Source organism: Entelurus aequoreus, linkage group LG28 (genome assembly GCF_033978785.1).
Source record: "Entelurus aequoreus isolate RoL-2023_Sb linkage group LG28, RoL_Eaeq_v1.1, whole genome shotgun sequence".
Classification (NCBI taxonomy): Eukaryota; Metazoa; Chordata; class Actinopteri; order Syngnathiformes; family Syngnathidae; genus Entelurus; species Entelurus aequoreus.
Genome location: NC_084758.1, coordinates 22,179,986 through 22,200,741, shown reverse-complemented (window position 1 = coordinate 22,200,741; position 20,756 = coordinate 22,179,986). Strand labels below are relative to the sequence as shown.

Genomic DNA, 20,756 nt, shown 5'->3' with positions numbered 1-20,756 from the left:
CAACTTTGCGCCTATAACAATCCGGATGGTTCTTTTCCTCACAACGTCCACAGTTTCCAAAAACAATTTGAAATGTGGACTCGTCAGACCACAGAACACTTTTCCACTTTGCATCAGTCCATTTTAGATGAGCTCCGGCCCAGCGAAGCTGGGAGGGTTTCTGGGTGTTGTTTTCGCTTTGCATAGTCGAGTTTTAACTTGCACTTACAGATGCAGCGAAGAACTGTACTGACAGTGGTTTTCTGAAGTGTTCCTGAGCCCATGTGGTGATATCCTTTACACACTGATGTCGCTTTTTGATGCATTACCGCCTAAGGGATCGAAGGTCCATAATATAATCGCTTACGTGCAGTGATTTCTCCAGATTCTCTGTACCTTTTGATGATATTACGGACCGTAGATGGTGAAATCCCTAAATTCCTTGCAATAGCTAGTTGAGAAATGTTGTTCTTAAACTGTTCGACATTTTGCTCACGCATTTGTTCACAAAGTGATGACCCTAACCCCATCCTTGTTTGTGAATGACTGAGCATTTCATGAAAGCTGCTTTTATACCCAATAATAGCACCCACCTGTTCCCAATTAGCCTGTTCACCCTCATCAACTTCCTCAGTCTTTTTTGCCACATGTGCCAGCTTTTTTGAAACATGTTGCAGGCATCAAATTCCAAATTAGCTAATATTTGCAAAAAATAACAAAAGTTTACCAGTTAGAACGTTAAATATCTTGTCTCTGCAGTCTATTCAATTCAATATAAGTCGAAAAAGATTTGCAAATCATTGTATTCTGTTTTTATTTACCATTTACACAACGTGCCAACTTCACTGGTTTTGGGTTTTGTATTCAAGGAACTTTATTGTCATACCAGCACACATGAGACACATGAGAACCTGCAGTTTAGTCAACTAGTTTGCTGTCTAAAAGAGAACAACATGATAATATTATTATGATATTACACAATATTAGACTACATCCGTGCCATAGCAGGCAGCGTCATTTTGCCCAGTACAACACTGCCATGGAAACAGAAGTTCAGAACATGCAGAGAGCGACAAATGGCTTGATTATTGACTTTACGTTTCCCTCCACCTTATGCCTGTAAACAGCATTGCACTGAATGTTTACCTTTCAGTTTTTTTTTCTTTTACACAAACACACACGCACAAAATCATAAAAAAATGTTTACCCATGTTTTTTTGGGAAGTGTTACACTGTGACATTTCATCGACGTTGTTTTATGGGTCTGAAGCATTTGGAAGGTTTAACAGAGAAGACAGACATGTTAGAGCAGCCCTCCGTGACCCAGCCTACGCTCGGTCTATGCTCTCAGACACAACGCCCCCCTTTTTGAGGCACTTTGCAGGGCCAATTTTTATCGATTGCAATTTCTGCCTCCTTTGTGGTTCTCTGCTGTTCTTTTGTGCTGTTTATTGCGTGGAGGGAAGAGCTGAATCGTAGCGTCGCTTGTATTGATGTGGGCGAAGTTGCGCCGCGTTCAGCGGCAATGGCCACATTGTGTTGGGTAAATGAAATTTAACATAATCAGGCCCCGCTTGGGTCCAGGCTTCTTGTCGGAAATGCATAGGCTGCTACTTTGAAACTGTGTCAGATGAGGACACAGATCAGGAGCATGCAATTCTGAAAACCTTTTTTCAGTTGATGAATTTTTTGAGGGCAATGTTTGGCAGCAATGTACTTACAATACTCTAACGAAAAGGTGTGCAATATAGGTGTGCAATATAATTCTATAATAAGAGTATGTGAAAGTTGGACTCCTACCTTGTTTACTTCTGTGACAACCTACTTAAAGTTTTGTAATCAATCCGAAATATCAAGCAGCTAAAATGTGCCAAACATGGATAAGTGTGTAGAGTGTCTTGCATTTTTCCCACCATGCCTTGTAATGGATTTAAATGGATGTAATTGTAAATGTTTTTATGTCGCATGGTTGTTTTTTTTTTTTTTATAATATCCACAAATTGTGTTATATTGGGTTATTTGTGACCATGTCTGTTGGCATTTTTTGTTGGTTAGATGTTTTATTTCTTTATTTTTTGTTTTGACTAGGGAAGGTTGTTTGCATTGGGTCATATAAGTAAGTACTGCGTCTGATTAAATCCTGACTTAGTCATGTTATCCACAACTAAGCAGCAGCTAATGAATTGTCTTTTAAAATACATTTAAAGGCCTACTGAAATGACATTTTTTTATTTAAATGGGGCTAGCAGATCCATTCTGTGTCATACTTAATCATTTCGCGATATTGCCATATTTTTGCTGAAAGGATTTAGTATAGAACAACGACGATAAAGTTCACAACTTTTGGTCTCTGATCGGAGGAAGGACTGCTCATATTTTCCTATTGTTTACACCAGCAGCGAGAGAGATTCGGACCGAGAAAGCGACGATTACCCCATTAATTTGAGCGAGGATGAAAGATTTGTGGATGAGGAACGTTAGAGTGAAGGACTAGAATGCAGTGCAAGACATATCTTTTTTGGCTCTGACCGTAACTTAGGTACAAGCTGGCTCATTGGATTCCACACTCTCTCCTTTTTCTATTGTGGATCACGGATTTGTATTTCAAACCACCTCGGATACTATATCCTCTTGAAAATGAGAGTCGAGAACGCGAAATGGACATTCACAGTGACTTTTATCTCCACGACAATACATCGACGAAACACTTTAGCTACGGCGCTAACGTGATAGCATCGTGCTTAACTGCATATAGAAACAAAATCAATCAATCAATCAATGTTTATTTATATAGCCCTAAATCACAAGTGTCTCAAAGGGCTGTACAAGCCACAACGACATCCTCGGTACAGAGCCCACATACGGGCAAGGAAAAACTCACCCCAGTGGGACGTCGGTGAATGACTATGAGAAACCTTGGAGAGGACCGCATATGTGGGTAACCCCCCCCCCCCCTCCTGTAGGGGAGACCGAAAGCAATGGATGTCGAGTGGGTCTGACATAACATTGTGAAAGTCCAGTCCACAGTGGATCCAACACATCAGCGGGAGTCCAGTCCATGGCGGGGCCAACAGGAAACCATCCCGAGCGGAGACGGGTCAGCAGCGCAGAGATGTCCCCAACCGATGCACAGGCTAGTGGTCCACCCGGGGTCCCGACTCTGGACAGCCAGCACTTCATCCATGGCCACCGGACCTATGCAACTCCCCCTCGCAAGGGACAGGGGAGAAGAGGAGAGAAGAAAAGAAACGGCAGATCAACTGGTCTAAAAAAAGGGGGGTCTATTTAAAGGCTAGATTATACAAATGAGTTTTAAGATGGGACTTAAATGCTTCTACTGAGGTAGCATCTCTAACTGTTACCGGGAGGGCATTCCAGAGTATTGGAGCCCGAATAGAAAACGCTCTATAGCCCGCAGACTTTTTTTTGGCTCTGGGAATCACTAATAAGCCGGAGTTCTTTGAACGCAGATTTCTTGTCGGGACATATGGTACAATACAATCGGCGAGATAGGCTGGAGCTAAACCGTGTAGTATTTTATACATAAGTAGTAAAACCTTTAAGTCGCATAAATAAATAAATCCCTGACTGGAAGGATAGACAGAAGATCAACAATACTATTAAACCAGGGACATGTAAATACACGGTTAATTCTTTCCAGCCTGGCGAAGCTTAAAAATGCTGTTGCTAACGACGCCATTGAAGCTAACTTAGTAACGGGACCTCACAGAGCTATGATAAAAACATTAGCGCTCCACCTACGCCAGCCAGCCCTCATCTGCTCATCAACACCCGTGCTCACCTGCGTTCCAGCGATCGACGGAAGGACGAAGGACTTCACCACGATCATCCGTGCGGTCGGTGGCTAGCGTCGGCTAGCGCGTCTGCTATCCGAGTCAAAGTCTTCCTGGTTGTGTTGCTGTAGGCCGCCGCTAATACACCGATCCCACCTACAGCTTTCTTCTTTGCAGTCTTCATTGTTCTTTAAACAAATTGCAAAAGATTCACCAACACAGATGTCCAGAATACTGTGGAATTATGAGATGAAAACAGAGCTATTTTGTATTGTTTTCATTGGGGTACCGATACTTCTGTTTCACTGGTTACGTCACACGTATACGTCATCATCCAAAGACGTTTTCAACCGGAAGTTTAGCGGGAAATTTAAAATTGCACTTTATAAGTTAACCCGGCCGTATTGGCATGTGTTGCAATGTTAAGATTTCATCATTGATATATAAACTATCAGACTGCGTGGTCGGTAGTAGTGGCTTTCAGTAGGCCTTTAAAGCTCTCTGCGGGCTGATTCCTTACTCATGACGTTTCCAGGCCAATTTGAAGACGTCGGCAGGCCGTAGTTTGGACACTCCTGCTCTAATGCATCCCCGCCGAATAGGGTTGGGCATCAATGGGAACCAGGTCTAACATTCCAATTATTTCGCAATGTCCACCTTTTTAAACGTTGATTCTGATTTGTGATGCTTTCAATCATTAATTTCTAAGCTAACAAAATGCTAGTGCCTTCACATCCAAAACTATGTTGTGAATATGATCAGAATAAACAAATACAACTTACAGGAGTCCAGGCAGGTTTTGTTGTGGTCTTCTGGTTGACTTGTAGCCATACTTGCCAAATTTGAGACTTCCGGATTCGGGAGATTGGGGTGGTTTCGGGGGGGGAAACACTTACCTTTCACTATTTGAGTAGCCTTTGTTCTGCCATTTGAGTACTGGCGAGCGATCTCTGAATCCGGGAACGTATCCTTCACGGATTTGTTGAAAACATCCGCAAATGAGAACGGGATGTTTCTTGCAGCTATCAGCATAGCCATCTTTGTCTCGGCATATGTTACACCCTCGGGTCTCCATTTAGCAAGGTGGCCCATAATACTGCGTTGCCGCCGCCTTGTGCTTCTCTGACCGTTCATGAGTGACTATATCCATTTGGCCACCGTGTTATGGGTTATAGATAAACCTATGGATAACGGAGACATATACAGTATAATAGTCTCCTTTTCAGGTGAGGCACGGCCCCAATATTGTTTGTCCGGCTGGAAATTTTGGACATTACTACTTGCCGTAGTTTTGAAGCAATGCATGATGGGTATCCGGATGTTGTGTGTCAGTGTATTAACGGGCCGGCTGGAATAAACACTCGCTGAGAAATAGCTCCGTGCCTGCCTACTTTATGGGTTATAGATAAACCTATGGATGACGGAGACATATACAATAGTCTCCTTATTAGGTGAGAGAGGACGCTAAAGGCAGTGCCTTTAAGGCACGCCCCCAAAATTGTTGTCCGGCTGGAAATCGGGAGAAATTCGGGAGAATGCTTGTCCCGGGAGATTTTCGGGAGAGGCATTGAAATTCGGGAGTCTCCCGGAAAATTCGGGAGGGTTGGCAAGTATGCTTGTAGCTTCCACTGTTAGCATTTAGGCTGCTTCGTACTCGTGTTTAACATCCGACTTGAGGTATGCTGGCCTCTCGCCAAAAACTACGTAGCTTGTCGAAATATGGCATGCATCATCAAGCACTGTCACTTCTTCCCAGGCCGTTGTTATGATTTTGATATTCCTTTAACATATTTAGAATGTCAAAAGTAATCGCGACAAACACGATGGAGGTAAACCGCCTGCGTTCACGAGAAATAAGCCCACCTCATCATGCGGATGGTTCGACTGGCTGTTCCAGCCTCGTTTTGGTGCTGAAAACAAACTATATTGGAACTGGAAAAACTCCAAAGTGGGTAGCACAATCTGGTGCCTTGACAGTAGAAAACGAAAGCTCTGAAATATTACTACAAACCGGTTCTGCAACCACTGCAGTGGAAAATGAGTAAAAGACAGCCTGCAGCTAAGTATATCGCCGTACACCGTGTGGAGCCGCTCCCCTTAGTTAATCATTCTCCATTGCTTCAAACTACATTTCCTACAAGTATTATTTTCACTGGAAGACTGTCGAACGAGGCTAAACATGTTATACACTGTGAAAACGCAAGCTAAAAGCTAAGGTAATGGCTAAACTTGCTTGAAACACAGAGACATACTGTAAGTCAATCTATCAATCAATCAAAGTTGACTTATATGGCCCTTAATCACGAGTGTCTCAAAGGGCTGTACAAGCCACAACGACATCCTCGGCTCAGATCCCACGTCAGAGCAAGTAAGCAGATGTTAACAGGAAATGAACAAGTAGATTAATAGGAGTCTAGAGAGAGGATGTTAAAAACAACTGTTGGGCTGCTCTCTTGCTGTTTAGTGGCCACTGCCAGGCATACACTTAAGAGGAAGATGGATCAGTCCATAAATCTGTACCGTTGATACCAAGATCAATATTTTTATTTTCTCCAAATGTTTTGTTGTTGTTGCCGTTTTTGTTAATGTTTACAAACTGGGATAATAATTCCCTGGACACAGGAGGACTTAGAGTGTAAAAACCGAAGGATTTCAATAAGCAGTAGATCAGGGGTGTCAAACTCATTTTAGCTCAGGGGCCACATGGAGGAACATCTATTTCCAATGCGGGCCGGACTGGTAAAATCATGGCATGATAACATAAAAATAAAGATAGCTTCAGATTGTTTTTTTGTGACCCGAACACCACACAAGTGGGACCCGTTTTCATTTTTTATTAAAAGAAAAATTATACAATTAATTAATTTTTCAAACTGAGACTCACTGACTTTGGCTCATTTTATGTGAAGAACATATATCAGAATACATATTTAATGACCACACACCATACACCCCCCCTACACATTTCTATTACATATAAGATGTTCGGGTCCACTGGACCCGGGGCTAATAGAAGTGTGGAAATTGATGTTCTGTGTACCACACACACACACACACACACACACACACACACACACACACACACACACACACACACACACACACACACACACACACACACACACACACACACACACACACACACACACACACACACACACACACACACACACACACACACACACACACACACACACACACACACACACACACACACACACACAGCAGGCCAAGACATGGGGAGGACAGAGTGTAGGTACACAGAACATCAGAGGTTTCAAATGTGCGAGAAAATGAGAGCAGACAGTGTTGACAAACAATGTTGCAACCTTGTGTGGGAACCGCAGGTGCAGAAACCCTAACCCTCTAACCCTAACCCTAACCAAATAACTCTAAATTAAGTCTTTGTTATTTAGAATATGTTACCCTAGTGTCCAAAAAACTCAAAATTAAGTTATTTAGTTACTTAGAATATGTTCCCCATACTAAAGTGTTACCAAAAACATATAATAACTTTGTCTTGAATTTGAAAAAAAAGGAGGGTTCGGTGAATGCACATATGAAACTGGTGGGGTTCGGTACCTCCAACAAGGTTAAGAACCACTGCCCTAGTGTCCAAATAACTCACAATTAAGTCTGTGTTACTTAGAATATGTTCCCCATACTAAAGTGTTACCTTATATTCTGATTGAAAATAGCCCCATGAGAAATTCTTAGTACATGTTTGAACCTGAATCGGGAATCGTTTGGAACCGGAGTCGTCCAAATAGAAACGATGCCCACCCCTACCACCTCGCCTCCTGCCGTTGTTCTACTTGTGCACCATCTTACTGGCTTAAAAAGAAGACAAAGTTTCATTCTCAATTTCTGTCTGCTACCAAGGGAACAAAATGTCAATACCACAGCGAAAGCATTCACTCATCGATTTTGCAGGTGACAAATGTTGAAGCCCAGCCAGAGGTCTGTCTCTCTCTCTCTCTCTCTCTCTCTTGAGTGTTCTTGTTTCAACCTGTGAGTTGTCATTCTTCGGCAGGCTCTGCAAGAGGAAGTAGGAGGAGGAAGCTGAGAGTGTTTAGCCTGGTTAGCTGGTGGTTGGCCACAGTTAACTCCCTGCTTTGCTGGCAGATTCCCATTTTCACGCTGTCAGCGTGTGTCATTGGGATAGAGCCCTCTCTCTTGTGCTCGCGAGGGGAGCGCCGGCGAGGATTGTCTGTCGGGGAACGTGCACACTGTAACTCCTCTGTCTCAGGCATGAAATTTCTCTGACGTTTCCCGCTCTCCCACTAGAGAGCGAGCTCGGAATAGAGGACTGTGTAAATTGGATCTAATCCAGTTTGACCGGCGTGCAAATGCGCAACACTTCTAAGCCTCAAACGCTCTCCCCACCTCAGGATTGAGCGACGGATGAGCGGAATACATACCTGTTCATCCATACCAACATGTCTGCCAGTGCTGAAAGCAGATGCCTCTGCTTCTGCACAGCCCTGCAGCTGTCTGCTGACCATTATGAGGCTTTTACAGCATGCGGCCCCTGTAAAGATTGGCCTGATTTACGTCACAAGTCAAGGGCCAGGTTGTAACAATCCATCAGCGACTTCTGCAGTGTTACTGTGGAAGCAGACTTCCTCTGTTTCATAGACTGGCTCGCCTGGAACACTACTGAGAGTGCCATAGTTTGTGTGAATGATAACAACATTGTGTCTTTGTTTTTGAAAAAAGAAGGAGGTGATCAATATGCATGGCGTTGAAGGACGGGGCTTTACTGCCAATCCGTGTGAGACAGTAACGGTGTGTTGACTAATTCGGTATGTTCGTTATAGCTGTGATAAAATAGACTTTATAGTACCTCTGTGTTGCTGCAATTACTTGTCATTCCATGTTGTCCAAACATGCAACACATTTACAGTAGCTACATTAAGCTTGTTTTAATTATTTCCTGCAAAATCAATGAGCAGAAGTCTTTGAGCTGTGACTTTAATGGTTAAAAGGGAGTTTTGTCCACCATATCAATCCATCCATCAATCAAAGTTTATTTATATAGCCCTTAATCACGAGTGTCTCAAAGGGCTGCACAAGCCACATCGACATCCTCGGCTCAGATCCCACATCAGGGCAAGAAAAAACTCAACCCAGTGGGATACAATGAGAAACCTCGGAGGGGACCGCAGATGTGGGGGCCCCCTCTTCTGGGCGACCGGTGCAATGGACGTTGAGTGGATCTAGTTACTGTATTTTTCGGACTATATGTCGCTCCGGAGTATAAGTCGCACCAGCCGAAAATGCATAATAAAGAAGGAAAAAAACATATATAAGTCGCACTGGAGTATAAGTCGTATTTTTTGGGGAAATGTATTTGATAAAACCCAACACCAAGAATAGACATTTGAAAGGCAATCTAAAATAAATAAAGAATAGTGAACAACAGGCTGAATAAGTGTACGTTATATGAGGCATAAATAACCAACTGAGAACGTGCCTGGTATGTTAACGTAACATATTATGGTAAGAGTCATTCAAATAACTATAACATATAGAACATGCTATACGTTTACCAAACAATCTGTCACTCCTAATCGCTAAATCCCATGAAATCTTATACGTCTAGTCTCTTACGTGAATGAGCTAAATAATATTATTTGATATTTTACGGTAATGTGTTAATAATTTCCCACATAAGTCGCACCTGAGTATAAGTCGCACCCCCGGCCAAACTATAAAAAAAAGTGTGACTTATAGTCCGAAAAATACGGTAATTGAAATACCACAACACTGGATATTGTTCAGATAAGTTCAATTTAAGAACTTGCACACAAAGCAACACCGGAGGTGACTATGATGTGTGCGTTTTCCGCGCATGCGTACTAGGTCGCGTTGGGCCGGCGGACGGAGGGGGGCGGGGCTCTTAAACGGTGGCGTTGTTGTGTGTGGACACGGATACGGTTAGGTGTGATTTACCCTGGATAACCTTATCCGGCTTAGTGTAAACGGGGCCTAAACTGGGGCCCTGAGTAGAATTGTATTTATTTATTTAAGCCTCTTTTGTACTCAGATAGTTCGCTCGTTGCTTGCTGTACAACAGCCATCTCGGCTTGGTTGACCACCACTGCTTTTCACTTCCGGGAAGAAGTCACTTGTCGGAATACCTTCCGGGGACTGAGAAATATATTTGTGTCAAATTGAAGCAAAATTGGTTGAAATACATGGCCGCCGTCAAGCAAATGGCAGCACTTGGCAAGTACCGTATTTTTCGGACTATAAGTCGCAGTTTTTTTCATAGTTTGTCCGGGGGTGCGACTTATACTCAGGAGCGACTTATGTGTGAAATTATTAACACATTACCGTAAAATGTCAAATAATATTATTTAGCTCATTCACGTAAGAGACTAGACGTATAAGATTTCATGGGATTTAGCGATTAGGAGTGACAGATTGTTTGGTAAACGTATAGCATGTTCTATATGTTATAGTTATTTGAATGACTCTTACCATAATATGTTACGTTAACATACCAGGCACGTTCTCAGTTGGTTATTTATGCCTCATATAACGTACACTTATTCAGCCTGTTGTTCACTATTCTTTATTTATTTTAAATTGCCTTTCAAATGTCTGTTCTTGGTGTTGGGTTTTATCAAAAAAATTTCCCCCAAAAATGCAACTTATACTCCAGTGCGACTTATATATGTTTTTTTCCTTCTTTATTATGCATTTTCGGCAGGTGCGATTTATACTCCGGAGCGATTTATACTCCGAAAAATACGGTAATCAGATTAATTAATCTAACTTTTAAAATTTAAATGATGAATAATGAATTATATTTGAAATTACATTGTCTGCTTCAAAAATATTTGTTGAATTAAAAATTACTATATTAATAATACATATTTAATTGTATTTACAAATAACGTAAACCTATTAAAATTAAACAGATAAAACATTCAGACATTTTTTATGCATTGTATTTGAAATTACATTGTTTAAAAAAAAGTGTTAATTTCAAAAGGATGACCGTATTTTTTGGACTATAAATCACAGTTTTTTTCATAGTTTGGCCGGGGGTGCGACTTATACTCAGGTGCGACTTATACTCCGAAAAATACGATAATTGGCTGTAAATCATCGCTCATTTGTCTAACGTCGATAAAAATTGGTGTATTCCAGCATGTCTGCCAAAACGTTTTGACCACAACCCATGGGGGGGAACTAACTCACCTATATGCAGTAAAACAGGCTGTTGAACATATTTTCTAAAACAGTATAACCTATGAGCATATTCTAACAATACAACTACAGATGTACAGATTAAAGGGGGTTTTGTTGTGTCAGCAGCAAAAGTCGACGTGGAGATAAGGCAAGAGGATTGCTTTTTTTTCAGCGAAGTGAGGGAAGATGGGATGAAGAAGAAGAGAGTTATGTGTCTACGAGGACATGCTGGCATCTGGCTCGTCCTTAATTCTAATCAAGTGCTTGTTCAGCCTGCCAAGTAAGCCTACGAAGGACCTTTTTTAAAGGAAGGTAAAAGAAATACGACAAGTCTGAAAGCAAATCAAGAAACCCTCCCTTTCCTCTCTCTATTGCACCCTTTTTACCTTTTTAAAGACACACGCCTCAACAGAGTTTTTGTTTTAAAGGCAGTTATTAAAGCGGGTGCTGAGGGTAGTTTGGATTTAATGTCGCACATGTCCTTGGTGCCTTTAAAAGAACTTCAATACAAAATGAATCAATTGTGTGTCTGTGGCCTATGCCAGTGATGAGCATGAATTCTATTTTAAATCAAGATCAAGGAAACAACACTGGGTGTGGAAAGGAAATGCTTTTTCTGTGTGGTTAAAAGCACACTTTTTAGAGTTCATCGAATGGAACTCAAAAAAGGGACTTCAGATCCTGCTGCCGACATGTGCCGAATGAAACTGGTGGTTTTTAAACGGCTGATTTGCTTATCTTTGGTTAAAACGTGACTCAGATGTAGGTTGCAGTTACACGACATGATTCAAGGTACTCCCATATGACTCAGATCACATGTCACGGTAGCTTAAAGGGGTCCTATTGTGCAAAAGCGACTCTTCTTGCCTGTTGGTTACCTGACAAGTCTAAGTTTGAATTCCAAACGGCTCTTTTAGAACAAGTTTGGACGAAGGCAAAATTGTTTTATAAATGTCTCCGCCATGGTTTGATTTCACATTTCCGAGACTTAAAATTTGAGACTTAAGTCACGTATTTTGCCGTATACAGTCGTGGTCAAAAGTTTACATACACTTGTAAAGAACATAATGTCATGGCTGTCTTGAGTTTCCAATAATTTCTACAAGTCTTATTTTTTTGTGATAGAGTGATTGGAGCACATACTTGTTGGTCACAAAAAACATTCATGAAATTTGGTTCTTTTATGAATTTATTATGGGTCTACTGAAAAAGTGACCAAATCTGCTCAAAAATTGAGCTGTTTGGCCAAAATACCCAGCAATATGTTTGGAGAAGAAAAGGTGAGGCCTTTAATCCTAGGAACACCATGTCTACCGTCAAGCATGGTGGTGGTACTATTATGCTCTGGGCCTGTTTTGCTGCCAATGGAACTGGTGCTTTAAAGAGAGTAAATGGGACAATGAAAACTTTTGACCACGACTGTATTTCAGCGGATATCTCTAAATATGGTAGGGGTTGGATCCACTAGGGACTGTATTTAGAGGGGGGGTTACCCACATATGCGATCCTCCCCAAGATTTCTCATAGTCATTCACATCGACGTCCCTTGTGTGGGCTCTGTGCCGAGGATGTCGTTGTGGCTTGTGCAGCCCTTTGAGACTTTTGTGATTTAGGGCTATATAAATAAACATTGATTGATTGATTGAGGTTTACCTTAAAAGCGTGTTGGGTTTTATCAAATAAATTTCCCCAAAAAATGTGACTCATACTCCAGTGCGACTTATTTATGTTTTTTTCCTTCTTTATTATGCATTTTTGGGCCGGTGCGACTTATACTCCGGAGCGACTTATACTCAGAAAAATACGGTATATATTTTACATATATATATATATATATATATATATATATATATATATATGAAAATATGTATACATAAATGTACATATATGTACATATATATATATATATATATATATATATATATATATATATATATATATATATATATATATATATATATATATATATATGTGTGTATATATATATATATATATATATATATATATATATATATATATATATATATATATATATATATATATACAATATATATATATATATATATATATATATATATATATATATATATATATATATATATATATATATACAATATATAGAAGTGTTGGATACTTCTCTTGTTGCATTATTTGTATTTGACTTTATTCAATGTTTCTGACGAATTTGGTTAAACAAAACCAGTTTTCTTTTTAGTAAGACAGAAATGTATCAAAGCTGTTTATCTATTTTATTCATAATTTAGTTAATCATAGAACTGGCGCCCGATGTTATTTAAAAAGGTTTGATTTTGAACCGAGAATACCCCAAAAATCAAATCGAATTGTGTGGTGCCCAAAGATTCACAGTCCTTTTAATAACACACTTTATCAGGGGGTTGCCTACAGCCACAGCTGTTAAAGCAAATGTTTTTTGTTTTTTTTAACCAGGTGCTAACTAGAGACCCTACTTTTTGTTGCCTCGTCTCTTACAGTCGTGTTCTGGTTGTGTTTCCTTTCCCACTGTTCCCTCGTCTCATCTCTTTTCTATGTAATATGTCTTCTTTGAATATACCGAGCGGATTGTTAAGTGGCTTCTCTCGATACCGAAGGGATGCATAAAAAATACGAGGTGGTTACGGCCCGCTGATATGAGTTTGAGCTAGGTTTCTTCTCGTGCGTGTCAAGTATTGTGTGTGTTGTGCTCTAATGACTGTGCGAGTCATTTGTTTTGTCCTCCATGCAGGCCCAACAGATGTGACTCTTACATCTCGGCGTCAGTTTGCTTGACAGAGTATTCTAGGAAAAAAAAAGGGACGGGAAAGAAAAAATATGATTCTCCGCTCGTTTGATTGCTTATATATGAATTAATCAACGAACGAGATTTCTCTACAGAATCTCCTCTCTGGTCAACAAAAGCACCTTGAGGATTCTGGCGGGAACTCTCGTTCAACCCTTTTTCGATTACGCATGCACCTCCTGGTACCCCAGCACCTCCAAAACCCTCAAATCTAAACTCCAAACATCTCAGAACAAGCTAGTCAGGTTACTGCTAGACCTCCACCCCAGATCCCACCTCACTCCTACCCACTTCTCTAAAGTGGGCTGGCTCAAGGTGGAGGACAGAGTTAAACAACTTGCACTGAGCCTAGTCTATAAAATCCGCTACACCTCCCTGATACCGAAGTACATGTCAAACTACTTCCTTAACGTAAATGACCGCCATAACCACGACACCAGGGGGAGCTCCACAAACCACGTTAAACCCAGATTCCGATCTAACAAAGGTCTTAACTCATTCTCCTTCTATGCCATACATGTAAACAAACTACGATGAGTTCAAAGATCACTGAAATTAGTAGGACAAAATCGTGCTTGCCAAATACTCTCATCAATGTGGAATGCGCTCCCAACAGGTATAAAAGAAAGGGCATCTCTATCCTCCTTCAAAACCGCAATAAAAGTTCACCTCCAGGCAGCTACAACCCTGAACTAACACCCTCCCCGGATTGCTAACAATCAAATGTAAACAATCAAATGCAGATACTTTTTCTTATGCCTTCTGATCTCTCTCTCTCTCTCTCTCTCTCTCTCTCTCTCTCTCTCTCTCTCTCTCTCTCTCTCTCTCTCTCTCTCTCTCTCTGTCCACTACTTGATGTCCATATCCTAACCCCCCCCCCCCCCCTCCACACCCCTGATTGTAAATAATGTAAATAATTAATTGTGATGATCTTGTGTGATGACTGTATTATGATGATAGTATATATGATAGTATATATCTGTATCATGAATCAATTTAAGTGGACCCCGACTTAAACAAGTTGAAAAACTTATTCGGGTGTTACCATTTAGTGGTCAATTGTACGGAATATGTACTTCACTGTGCAACCTACTAATAAAAGTCTCAATCTCAATCAATCAATCAAAGTCTGTATTTTGGGCCTATTGTGGATGGAGGCTGTGAATAGCGGGCGAGGCTCTCGGTTGTACATCCCCCCTCCTCCCCCCCCACTGTTCTGTCACACACTCGGTGGTGCTGTCGACAATCTTGACTCAGCGGGAGGGTGCTGCAGGGCCGCATTAGGCTCCATAAAGTTTATAGCATATTTTTACAGCCCGCCTCTCTGTATGCACCCGCCATCACATCCCAGTCGCATCTGCTTGAACTGTTCACACAGCTGTGAAATTCTGTGTATCCCCCATGTTTTATGGTTGACGGCTCCTCTCAAATTCTTTATTTGCCTCTTTAGCTTTTTGATACCACTCTCGGCATCTGTGTATATTTAGTATGTCATTCGCTCGGGCTGGTGGAGTTTGCAGCTCCGCGTCTTGGCATGTCAAGATTTACACGACGAGGATGCAGGCATGTGGGTGGTCTCCCGTCTATAGTTTTGCCAAACACTTCCTATATTTTCCAAAAGCTGAAGCTGCATGGGGTAGCATTGTGCGGCGGAATAATGCTGAGACCCCGCTGCTTTTTATAGTGCTGCACCTTAACCGACACAATGCGTGATTTGGCACGGAAAATAGTGAAACAACACTCTGGGTTTGCATTGAGTTTAGTCGTTATTGTCCTTTACTGCCGACTAGGATGCCCAACACAACGGAGGGCTATCAACATTTGATTGTTGACACAAATGAGGGGTTGTTTTTGAATTATACACACAACAATATTGTCTCGATCAGGGGTGTCCAAACCTCTTGACTGGGGGGCCGCATTGGGTTAAATCAATTTGGCCGGGTATGTATACTGTATATATATATATATATATATATATATATATATGTATGTATGTATGTATGTATGTATGTATGTATGTATGTATGTATGTATGTATGTATGTATGTATGTATGTATGTATGTATGTATGTATGTATGTATGTATGTATATATATATATATATATATATATATATATATATATATATATATATATATATATATACGTATATATATATATATATATACGTATATATATATATATATATATATACGTATATATATATATATATACGTAATATATATATATATATATACGTATATATATATATATATATATATATATACGTATATATATATATATATATATATACGTATATATATATTATATATATATGTATATATATATATATATATATATATATATATATATATATATATATATATATATATATATATATATATATATATATATATATATATACCATATTTTTTGGACTATAAGTCACTCCGGAGTATAAGTCGCACCGGCCGAAAATGCATAATAAAGAAGGAAAAAAACATATATAAGTCGCACTGGAGTATAAGTCGCATTTTTTGGGGAAATGTATTTGATAAAACCCAACACCAAGAATAGACATTTGAAAGGCAATTTAAAATAAATAAAGAATAGTGAACAACAGGCTGAATAAGTGTACGTTATATGAGGCATAAATAACCAACTGAGAACGTGCCTGGTATGTTAACGTAACATATTATGGTAAGAGTCATTCAAATAACTATAACATATAGAACATGCTATACGTTTACCAAACAATCTGTCACTCCTAATCGCTAAATCCCATGAAATCTTATACGTCTAGTCTCTTACGTGAATGAGCTAAATGGTATTAGTATAAGTATAAGTTGCACCTCCGGCCAAACTATGAAAAAAACTGCGACTTATAGTCGTACAATTGACCACTAAATGGTAACACCCGAATACGTTTTTCAACTTGTTTAAGTCGGGGTCCACGTTAATCAATTCATGGTAAATGATATGAACGACTTGGTCTTCGAGATGTCTTGCATGCTTTGGCTGTCCGTTTGGCAAAGGCATATGTTGAACTTAACTGTGCTACTTTTGTTTACAACATTGAATCAGATTTATCGCTAGTAGCTGTTGACAAAATTAAAGAATAGAACAAATGAAACGTTCGTACGCCGAGACATGGTCCGCACACAGAGGCATATTTGGCGCCGTGTAAACATTCGCAACCGAAAAGAACGCAACTAGAGTCATTCGTCAATCGAGGTTGTTTTGTTTCAAGCCTGAAACAAAACAGTTTCTGCCTAAACAAAGAAATCACATTTCCAGTGCTAAATGTTTACATATGCATCTCCTCCTCTTACTATTGTGGGTGTTCTGATAATAATGATATATTATACATATTATACAATCCCAGTTGCACAAGCTTTTAGTAGATCAGGTTTGCACTTGTTTTAGTACACGCAAACCTTGCATACATCAGGCCATAATGTCTACTACAGTGGTTCTTAACCTGGGTTCGATCGAACTTTAGGAGTTCGGTGAGTCGGCCTCAGGGGTTCGGCGGAGGTCAAGACACACCCGAGTCATCGTGTAAATAAAAACTTGTCCCTATCGGCGTATTACGGATACGGCAACAGCAGAAGTTGTGTGTAATTTGTTGTGAGTTTATGCACTGTGTTGGTTTTGTTTTTTGAACAAGGTGATGTTCATGCACGGTTCATTTTGTGCACCAGTAATAAAACATGGTAACACTTTAGTATGGGGAACATATTCACTATTAATTAGTTGCTTATTAACATGCAAATTAGTAACATATTGGCTCTTAACTAGTCATTATTAAGTACTTATTAATGCCTTATTCGGCATGGCCTTATTATAACCCTAACCCTCTAACCCTGGCCCTAACCAAATAACTCTAAATTAAGTCTTTGTTACTTAGAATATGTTCCCCATACTAAAGTGTTACCAAAAACATATAACTTTGTCTTGAATTTGAAATTGTTTTTTTTAAAATTTTTCACTAAAGAAGGGTTCGGTGAATGCACATATAAAACTGGTGGGGTTCGGTACCTCTAACAAGGTTAAGAACCACTGGTCTACTAAGTATTGCTGTGCGTCACACACAAATCAAGTCTCTATTTAGTCTAGCAGAGTTTAGCGTGCTTACACTTTGTGCACAGAGTTAGAAGCAGTGATCTCCAAATACTTGACAGTGCCAGTGCTTACAACACAGCTCTCACTAATCTGAAAACCCACGTTGCACGTTGTTCAAACACTACGTTGACATCTTATTTACGCACTCGCTTTTCATTGCATTCATGGAAACCACAGTCTAAGTGCAGTGATTGGAAAAAAAAAGAAGAAGAAAGTTAGTATAATTCTTTGCTGCTCATGGTCTGCCAATAGCTTGTTGTCCCCCAGCCAGTATTGTAGTACTGAAGGCCAACACATGGTGGCAGTAGGCGCTCACTGAATTGACCCTTTGGGCACACTCCGAGAAGCTGAAAGAGAGTTACATTGTTGCTATGGAATTGACTTAATGAGTTCCACCATGCCTAACACACTACTGTATGTGTTGCTCAGCCTTGCACATTCATTCCCATCCTGTAAAAAGGGGGTAGAATAACTGTGAAATGGCTCAATGACATTCAGATTGCTCTGTCCTCTCCGATCAATACTCCACCGTGAGGCCAAAAAATGGGACGCTGAATAACAGATTAATCATGTTTCCTCCACCACATTCAAAACGCCCGCGTGAAGGCAGACCTCTTCGGAGCCCCCGCTTGCCATTTTCTTAAGAATGTGTCCTTCATAGCTCGATAGGAAGCGAGTGTTTGCCGTACCTGCTATCGACGCGACCCGTCGTATTGACCGCACCTTCGCGCAATTATGCTTGAATTATTTATTAGCCTGCCCTAGAAAGATAAATAGATGTAATCCCTTGCTAACATTGCATCAGTTATGCTCAAAGAACGAGATCATTGCCACCTCTCCCTCTGGTCCTTACTGTATGCCTACTGCATATGCAAATGTGCGTTATGTACATCACTGTTGCACAATTCGGGACTTTTTAAAGGGATCATGATATGATTTTCTTTCTACATTTAAAGCACTTCCACGTGGCGCACATAACTTGGAATGGTGGTTCTTTGCTCAAAATGTTGCATAGATTATGTTACACAGACCATTTTTAAACTGTCTCCCAATGATGCAACATTTTGGTACTTGTACCAACATGTATTGCCATGCTTTTCAAATAAAGGGGACCACAAAAACATTTCATTATTGGCTTTATTTAATCATAAAGTCCTAAGATGCATTAAACGAGAGATGTCCGATAATGGCTTTTTTGCCGATATTCCGATATTGTCCAACTCTTAATTACCGATTCCGATATCAACCGATACCGATATAAACAGTCGTGGAATTCTCGACTTAAGACCCACTTTTATTCTTTGTCTTTTAACACTACGTGAGTTGTGTGGTCCTCTGTGCCCTGTTGTCCTCCGTGTTTTTTTTTTATACATTTTGATTTCTTTTTACTGTTTTAATTGGTTTTTCCCTTTAAAATTGTTTTATTCATATTTATTTTTATATTGTTTTTATATTGGTTCTATATTTATTTATTTTTTGTTTTTATTCAGTCATTGGTGGAGCTAAGGATAATATTTGATTATTGTTTTTAATATTGTTTTTAATACTGTTTTTAATATTGTTGTGCAGCACTTGGTAACATTTTTGTTGTTTAAATGTGCTATATAAATAAAGTGGATTGAATTGGATTGGATTGAAATTAACACATTATTATGCCTAATTTTTTTTGTGATTCCCCCACTGGATGCATTAACAATGTAACAAGGTTTTCCAAAATAAATCAACTCAAGTTATGGAAAAAAAATGCCTACATGGCACTGCCATATTTATTATTGAAGTCACAAAGTGCATTCTTTTTTTAACATGCCTCAAAACCAGCAGCTTGGAATTTTGGACATGCTCTCACTGAGAGAGCATGAGGAGGTTGAGGTGGGCGGGGTTGAGGTGGGGGGTAGAGGGTAGCGGGGGGTGTATATTGTAGCGTCCCGGAAGAGTTAGTGCTGCAAGGGGTTCTGGGTATTTGTTCTGTTGTGTTTATATGGACTGGACTTTCGCTGATGTGTTGGACTTTCACAATATTATGTCAGACCCACTCGACACCGAGGATGTCGTTGTGGCTTGTACAGCCCTTTGAGACACTTGTGATTTAGGGCTATATAAATAAACATTGATTGATTGATTGATTGATATTGTGTTACGGTGCGGATGTTCTCCCGAAATGTGTTTGTCATTCTTGTTTGGTGTGGGTTCACAGTGTGGCAAATATTTGTAACAGTGTTAAAGTTGTTTATACGTCCGCCCTCAGTGTGACCTGTATGGCTGTTGACCAAGTATGCCTTGCATTCACTTGCGTGAAAAGCCATAGATATTATGTGATTGGGCCGGCACTCAAAGGCAGTGCCTTTAAGGCACGCCCCCAATATTGTTGTCTGTGTGGAAATCGGGAGAATGGTTGCCCGCGGAGATTTTCGGGAGGGGCACTGAAATTCGGGAGTCTCCCGGAAAATCGTGAGGGTTGGCAAGTATGACTGGGAGACGCAACTGCTCTGTACTTCTCCCTACGTCCGTGTACCACTCCGTACAGCGGCGTTTTAAAAAATCATACATTTTACTTTTTGAAACCGATACCGATAATTTCCGATATTACATTTTAAAGCATTTATCGGCCGATAATATCGGCAGTCCGATATTATCGGACATCTCTACATTAAACATATGTTTCTAATGGCAATCAAATAAGAATGTTGGCATTAAATAGGATAGTAAACACACTTGACAACTTGTCTTTTCGTAGTAAGTAAACAACCAAAGGCTCCTAATTTAACATATTGTGTCATTTTGTCAAATTATGATGGATTATTAATCAACTTGTTCATTTACTGTTAATATCTGCTTATTTTCTGTTTTAACATATTCTATCTACACTTCTGTTAAAATAT

General features: G+C 39.9%; 1 protein-coding gene across 1 annotated transcript in view; it reads left to right on the top strand.

The window, feature by feature from the left end:
- Positions 1 to 1,351, top strand: part of LOC133645061 (protein diaphanous homolog 2-like) — a 113,573-nt gene extending 112,222 nt beyond the window's left edge. Inside the window, exon 7 of the mRNA XM_062039847.1 lies at positions 1,250 to 1,351. Within this exon, the coding sequence (XP_061895831.1) occupies positions 1,250 to 1,351 (102 nt within the window). The remainder of the gene's footprint in view (positions 1 to 1,249) is intronic.
- The last annotated feature ends 19,405 nt before the right edge of the window (positions 1,352 to 20,756 follow it).